This window comes from Rhinoderma darwinii, chromosome 8 (assembly GCF_050947455.1).
Source record: "Rhinoderma darwinii isolate aRhiDar2 chromosome 8, aRhiDar2.hap1, whole genome shotgun sequence".
NCBI classification, from domain to species: Eukaryota; Metazoa; Chordata; class Amphibia; order Anura; family Rhinodermatidae; genus Rhinoderma; species Rhinoderma darwinii.
In genome coordinates this window covers 7,152,864-7,160,601 of record NC_134694.1, presented here as the reverse complement: position 1 = coordinate 7,160,601, position 7,738 = coordinate 7,152,864, and the positions used below count along the sequence as shown (strand labels likewise).

The 7,738-nt window shown below is 47.1% G+C and overlaps 2 protein-coding genes across 5 annotated transcripts in view; one reads left to right on the top strand and one right to left on the bottom strand.

Moving 5' to 3' along the window:
* The window catches only part of CIMIP2A (ciliary microtubule inner protein 2A), a 10,248-nt gene extending 9,130 nt beyond the window's left edge, over positions 1-1,118 (top strand). For 2 of the 4 annotated variants that reach the window (XM_075834838.1, XM_075834837.1), the window contains exons 6-7: positions 265-382; positions 946-1,117. In XM_075834838.1, the coding sequence (XP_075690953.1) occupies positions 265-382; positions 946-1,016 (189 nt within the window). In that variant the 3' untranslated portion in view covers positions 1,017-1,117. Of the gene's footprint in view, positions 1-264; positions 383-945 lie in introns of all 4 variants that reach the window. The other 2 variants (XM_075834839.1, XM_075834840.1) reach the window with 2 other exon arrangements.
* Positions 1,036-4,777, bottom strand: TUBB4B (tubulin beta 4B class IVb). Its single transcript, XM_075834835.1, has 4 exons — positions 4,585-4,777; positions 3,421-3,529; positions 3,189-3,299; positions 1,036-2,274 (listed from the first exon to the last, which is right to left on the bottom strand). Exons 1-4 carry the CDS (start codon positions 4,639-4,641, stop codon positions 1,214-1,216), a joined length of 1,338 nt encoding a protein of 445 aa, XP_075690950.1. The 5' UTR covers positions 4,642-4,777; the 3' UTR covers positions 1,036-1,213.
* Between the last annotated feature and the right edge of the window lie 2,961 nt (positions 4,778-7,738).

Sequence of the window (7,738 nt, the reverse complement as noted above, 5' to 3'; positions counted from 1 at the left end):
GATGGTAGTCACTCTGAACTTGGCATAACTTGTTTTAATTGGACATTGGGGGGCGCCAGTTTAAATTTTCTCTAAACTTTAGTACTGTATAGGGCTAGCAACCTGTTCTGCTGTAGTTGATGCCACCAGTGGACCTCACAAGCTACAGCGTGACACCCCCCCCCCCCCCAGCTGCATGTACCAGGATTCAATGTCAATTTGAGCGCTCCCAAACCTGCAGTGGGAACCAGATACGGTCTGTTCTGAGCATGTCATCTCTCTCAGATTCAGATTAGAGATCCTCTCACTAGCTCGGAACGAAGACTGAAACCAACTTACTGGCCAAAAGCTAGAATCTATAGCCCCGCTGGTCTGTTGCCAAAATACACAGGCTTTGTACCGGGTGAGTAACTTTCATGGGGCCACTGTCCTAGTACAGCCCAAATGGCATTTAAGCTGTTGAGGTCCTTTACAGTATAACTCCCCTTTGGTTTCCACTTGCCCCAGCACTAGATCACATATTGCACATCGGACCCTTTCACACCTTTCAATCCTCACTATAGAGTCTAGAGGCAAAAGGCATGGATTACATTTTTACAGGACAGGCCAAAAAGAAAGAGTGAAACAAAAAAAATTGTACAAAAGGAAATGAAAATTAGTAACAGACAACACTGGCGCTACTTACCAGAAATGTGGAGTAGACAGCGGATAAGGGGCTGCCTTACAATTTGGGGCAGAGTAAAATTACAGAGATCTTGCAAACCTTGACTGGCTGCAGGGAGGCCTAACCATTTAGCCCTAGTGGTGTGGATTTGATGCAACTTAGATATCCTCAGACATAAATGGCATCACCCGCGTTCTGGATCCACAATACACCACCCCCAGCCGACTACTTAGGCTTCAGCTTTTCTTGCATAGACCATTGAACACGTCTCCCTGTACTCACTAGTGTCTTCTTCTCCCCAGGCTTCAGGGACACCTCTGGCTCAACCTTTGGAGACACAACTAGGCAGCTGTACATCAAGTCCCCTCTGTAAGAAGACCCAGGACAAGACATTATGAAAAATGCTTTTTTTTTGTTTTTTTAATGTTGGTGTAAGGTTCTGTACAGCATGAAATGAGGAACAGGAGAAAAAAAAAAAAAACACACAAATAAACGTGAACATCAAGAAAAACAGGAGAGCAGAGAGTCGCTACGGCTTTGAACATAATTTACAACTGTTAGAGCGGGGTCTTATGCATTCTCTTCCTCAGCCTCCTCCTCGAATTCTCCCTCCTCCTCGGCTGTGGCGTCCTGGTACTGCTGGTATTCGGACACCAGGTCGTTCATGTTGCTCTCGGCTTCTGTGAACTCCATCTCATCCATGCCCTCGCCGGTGTACCAATGCAAGAAAGCCTTCCTGCGGAACATGGCCGTGAACTGCTCGGAGATGCGCTTGAACAGCTCCTGGATGGCGGTGCTGTTACCGATGAAGGTGGCCGACATCTTCAGGCCTCGGGGTGGGATGTCACAGACGGCTGTCTTGACATTGTTGGGGATCCATTCCACGAAGTAGCTGCTGTTCTTGTTCTGCACGTTGAGCATCTGCTCATCCACCTCCTTCATTGACATGCGGCCTCTGAACACGGCGGCGACGGTCAGGTAGCGGCCGTGACGTGGGTCGCAGGCAGCCATCATATTCTTGGCATCGAACATTTGCTGCGTCAGCTCGGGCACTGTTAAGGCACGGTACTGTTGGCTGCCACGGCTGGTGAGTGGTGCAAAGCCGGGCATGAAAAAGTGCAGGCGGGGGAAAGGCACCATGTTGACAGCCAGTTTACGCAGGTCAGCGTTCAGCTGGCCGGGGAAGCGCAGGCAGGTGGTGACGCCACTCATGGTGGCTGATACCAGATGGTTCAGGTCACCATAGGTGGGGGTGGTGAGTTTCAGGGTTCTGAAGCAGATGTCATACAGGGCTTCATTATCTATACAGTAGGTTTCGTCTGTGTTCTCCACGAGCTGGTGGACAGACAGCGTGGCATTGTATGGCTCTACTACTGTATCAGACACTTTGGGGGAGGGCACAACGCTGAAAGTGTTCATGATTCTGTCTGGGTATTCTTCTCTGATCTTGCTGATAAGGAGTGTACCCATACCAGAGCCAGTGCCACCACCCAGGGAGTGGGTCAGCTGGAAACCCTGGAGACAGTCACAGCTTTCTGCTTCCTTCCGTACAACATCCAATACCGAGTCAACCAATTCTGCTCCCTCTGTGTAGTGTCCTTTAGCCCAGTTGTTTCCAGCACCGCTCTGGCCTGTTTAAGAACAAGACAATTACCATCCAAGCCTTGACACCAGGGAGGAAGCAAAGTCAGAACGAGAGATGCCTATAGCAAGCGATTAAGGGTTAAATAAGCATTTGACATGTCAAATTTTGACATGGGGGGGGCGTCTGAGCACTAAGACCCCAAACAATAACTAAAAAGGAAGCTACAAAAGCGCTGTGGTGAGTAGATACGAAGCAGCAAAGCAACTCTCTCCCTGGAAAGCAGAACGAGCGATGTACGGACCCATAGACTTTCTATTGAGCCTGTACACGGTCCCAAAAAACAGAAATGAAGCAGCGCAGCGCTCACCCGAGCAACTCTGCTGCTTTGTTTTAGTGATCGGTGATCTAGTGATTGGACCCCCCACCGATCAAAAACTTCTGACATGTCAAAGGTTAGTTACCCGGGATGCACATTGATAAGTCCCTGTTGACTAGATACAAAGCCATAATGATCCCCCGCCCCTCCTTTACAGTCCAGCTTTCCAATTATAACATGTCCCCGACCCTCCTTTACAGACCAGCTATCCCATAGTAACTTGCACGCACCATTAGGCTATGTTCATACGGAGTGGACGCGGAAACCGTACAACTCAAAAACGGCCTGAAAATGCCTCCCATTGATTGTAATGAGTCTTTTTCCCGCAAGCGGAAAAACAGTCTTGCGGGAAAAAGGGACATGCCCTATCTGCGAATGTTAATGCCTCTTACCTCCCATTGACATCAATGGGAGGCAGAGAAAGCGTATTTTGCTGCGTTTTATACCCGCGGCGCTCAATGGCCGCAGGCAAAAACCCTGCGAAAATCGGCATGCAGAATTTCCGCCTGCAAAAAAAACTCAGTGTGAACACAGCCATAGCCCCTCAAACACAGATATCAGCGACAAGACGTCAGGCCACTTACCAAACACAAAGTTGTCAGGTCTGAAGATCTGTCCGAAAGGTCCAGAACGCACGGAGTCCATGGTACCCGGCTCCAAGTCCACCAAGACCGCACGGGGAACGTATTTGCCACCTGCAGGTAACAGGACACCATCAGCAGTGAGATAGAGATAGATTATATATACACACACACACGTATACGGATAACACCAAGTAACAATTCAGCGGTACAATAATCCTGAGGAACAGCTCACCGGACGCTTCGTTGTAGTACACGTTGATCCTTTCCAGCTGGAGGTCGCTGTCCCCGTGGTAGGTGCCAGTTGGGTCGATGCCATGCTCGTCACTGATCACCTCCCAGAACTAAAGGAAATAAATTATTAAAATCAGTCGGTTATTCTGCTGATCTACATACAGGACGAGGCGGCGGCCACTGGGCTACGAGCCAACGCACCAGGACGGGAATCACCACCGCAGATGTGTCAATAATGGATCTTACAGGGAACGGGTGCAGATAAGATGACTCGGGTAATGGGGGTGACACTACACCCCGACTCCTGAGTCACCAGCAATATAGCCCCAAAATAGTCATTCCATACAGAGCCAACTGCAGGATCCTCAACAATGGAGGGCGTCCGATCTGAACAGTATTAAAGGGGGTCCCTGCACAGAAATAGATAAGAAAACGCCTCCATACATGTAATTATACAGATCCCATATAGGATAGTCCTATACAAAACATTATGCACCAGGGCCCCACCAAATGTTTCAATTAACGTCTCCCCGAACTGCAGAGCCCCTCAGTGGGTAGTTCACTATGACTCAGAAGATGCTGAAGGACAGAAAACACCGCAGGCGAGTCATACCGCGGTCTTCACATAACCTAGTGTAAACAACGACCAAGCCTTGTAAGAACACCAAGATATTACACTCCAAACGTGACGTCATTACATCCAGGTAACACCCCTCCCCCCTTACTTATACCTGACCACATGGCGCCTGCAGGTTATTTACGTTCCCGCCAAAATACCATTACATTTGAAATATGTAACCTGTACCTCGACAGGTTGAAAGAGACACGCCCACTCCAACCGTCCTGCGCCCGGACACGCCCACGGGCTGAGCACCACGTGACTGCCGGCACTGGGGCGGGAAAGGCCGTTGAAACAGCGCCTTAACCCCCGCAATGCTGGCGAATAGTGACTACGTGACGAAAAGAAACCCTAAATATTACACAATGAAGATGAAGCGGGCTCAGAAAGCCGGATGACACCCTGTATGAGGGCCAAACAAACAGCCGCAATGCGGCTAAGGCACTGTCAGCCGCCATTTTCGAGGTTACGCTATGAATGAGGCAGCTGTTTTGAAAGGTCCCTTTTCACCAGAGCAGATAGGAAAAAAATCTTCCGAGCACTCACCTTGGCACCGATCTGGTTGCCGCACTGTCCAGCCTGCAGATGAACGATTTCCCTCATGTTTACGACGTGCGTGGGGCCAGATGACTACGATGTAAGATCCTTTCCCGTGGAGGCTATGAGAGCAACTGATTTCAACCGCCTTACTCACCACTTTTATAGCCGGGTCCAGACGTTGCTGCGGATGGGAGAACTAGGGTTTTGGGTTCCTATTGGACGACAGGAAATAGGCGGGCTAATTTAGAAGTCAGGCATTGCCTGGGAGATTGCCATTCAAACGTTAGATTAGCATAAGTGTGATCTGATTGGCTGCCTGTCAGCTGTCATAGTCGCCTTACTCCCGCCACAACCACGCACGGATTGGTCCTATTCAAATGATTGACTGGCCGCCTGATTGGTCCACCTGCGCCGATAGGAGGCGGGATCAAGTCAGCGTCTTAGTAACCACCGCAATGCGCTTCAGGCGCCAAGAGCTAAGTCATTTGTTGCCAAGTGCCTATTCACAGACGGGTTTTACGGCATCCATATTGCGCAGTGTAATGACTGAGACGATCTCTTACGTCACCTTCGGTTTCCATGGGGCCTTGGTTACTGGCTGGTAGTAGCGAGAGATCCGTGTGGTTTCCCGCTACTCAGGCCTCTCTCGGTCTGTTTATCCTGGAAACCTGTCTTGTTCAGACAGGTTGTCTTCCATTACACTACATAGTGAATTAAATAGAAACACATTCCTAAACACAAGCTGTGACCATGGTTTCCAATGGAAGTTACTATCATCTGAGGTGAATTCTTACACCCTCAGTAAAGGGGGGATGGTCAATTTATACGCGACCACACGGAGATAATTCTCTAACGGGTCGTCCATATGATATTTACAGAAAATGTCCAATTAATAATAAAAAAAAACAAGGATTGTGTTGGCGCCAGTGTTAGAACTACCGCCGTAGCGGAGCCCATACCACAAGATGCTGGGGGAGGGGCCCGGTACATGCCAGAGGTGCCACCGCGAGCAGCCCGCTTACTATGGCGGAGGGGAGAGCCATTGTCTCCTGCCCGGCACTCCCTCTGGTAAGGCGCAGGCTGGTTTAGGCTTGTGGCCTACTAGATGTCGGGAGGACGTGGCCTGCGCACCTCAGATCCGCGTGGGAACGGGGTGAGGCGGGTGTATTGTCTTTTTTATATATATATATATCATTGGCGCAAATGGGAACTATCAAGAGGGGGGCTAACTACTATATGGGAAAGCTAACCTCTATATAAGGGGGGCTAACCATTATATGGGGGCCTAACTACTATATGGGAAAGCTAAACACCATATGGGGGCGCCTAACTACTACTTTCCCCAGGATGAGGGCTGCAATTCAGGAAATAGACTGGGAAGAACTAATGTCAAATAATGGAACAAATGATAAATGGGAGATTTTCAAATCTACTTTGAGTTATTATAGTGCAAAATTTATTCCTACAGGTAATAAGTATAAACGACTCAAATTAAACCCCACATGGCTTACACCTTCTGTGAAAGGGGCAATACATGACAAAAAAAGGGCATTTAAAAAATACAAATCTGAGGGTACAGCTGCAGCCTTTGTAAAATATAAAGAGCTTAATAAAATCTGTAAAAATGTAATAAAATTAGCAAAAATACAAAATGAAAGGCAGGTGGCCAAGGATAGTAAAACAAATCCTAAAAAATTCTTCAAGCATATAAATGCAAAAAAGCCAAGGTCTGAACATGTAGGACCCCTAGATAATGGTAATGGGGAGTTGATCACAGGGGATCAAGAGAAGGCAGAGTTACTAAATGGGTTCTTTAGCTCTGTATATACAACAGAAGAAAGAGCAGCTGATGTAGCCGGTGCCAGTGCTGTTAATATATCGGCTGATATACTGAATTGGATGAATGTAGAGATGGTCCAAGCTAAATTAAATAAAATAAATGTGCACAAGGCTCCGGGACCAGATGGGTTACACCCTAGAATTCTTAAAGAGCTTAGTTCAGTTATTTCTGTCCCCCTTTTCATAATATTCAGAGAATCTCTAGTGACTGGTATAGTGCCAAGGGACTGGCGCAGGGCAAATGTGGTGCCTATTTTCAAAAAGGGCACTAGGTCTTCCCCGGGTAATTATAGACCAGTAAGCTTAACATCCATCGTGGGGAAAATGTTTGAGGGGCTATTGAGGGACTATATACAGGATTATGTGACAATAAATAGCATTATAAGTGACAGCCAGCACGGTTTTACTAAGGACAGAAGTTGTCAAACTAACCTAATCTGTTTTTATGAAGAGGTGAGCAGAAGTCTAGACAGAGGGGCCGCTGTGGATTTAGTGTTTTTAGACTTTGCAAAGGCATTTGACACTGTCCCCCATAGACGCCTAATGGGTAAATTAAGGACTATAGGTTTAGAAAATATAGTTTGTAATTGGATTGAGAATTGGCTCAAGGACCGTATCCAGAGAGTTGTGGTCAATGATTCCTTCTCTGAATGGTCCCCGGTTATAAGTGGTGTACCCCAGGGTTCAGTGCTGGGACCCCTATTATTCAACTTATTTATTAATGATATAGAGGATGGGATTAATAGCACTATTTCTATTTTTGCAGATGACACCAAGCTATGTAATATAGTTCAGACTATGGAAGATGTTCATGAATTACAGGCAGATTTAAACAAACTAAGTGTTTGGGCATCCACTTGGCAAATGAAGTTTAATGTAGATAAATGTAAAGTTATGCATCTGGGTACCAACAACCTGCATGCATCATATGTCCTAGGGGGCGCTACACTGGCGGATTCACTTGTTGAGAAGGATCTGGGTGTTCTTGTAAATCATAAACTCAATAACAGCATGCAGTGTCAATCAGCTGCTTCAAAGGCCAGCAGGATATTGTCGTGTATTATAGAGGCCTGGACTCGCGGGACAGGGATGTAATATTGCCACTTTACAAAGCATTAGTGAGGCCTCATCTAGAATATGCAGTTCAGTTCTGGGCTCCAGTTCATAGAAAGGATGCCCTGGAGTTGGAAAAAATACAAAGAAGAGCAACGAAGCTAATAAGGGGCATGGAGAATTTAAGTTATGAGGAAAGATTGAAAGAACTAAACCTATTTAGCCTTGAAAAAAGAAGACTAAGGGGGGACATGATTAACTTATATAA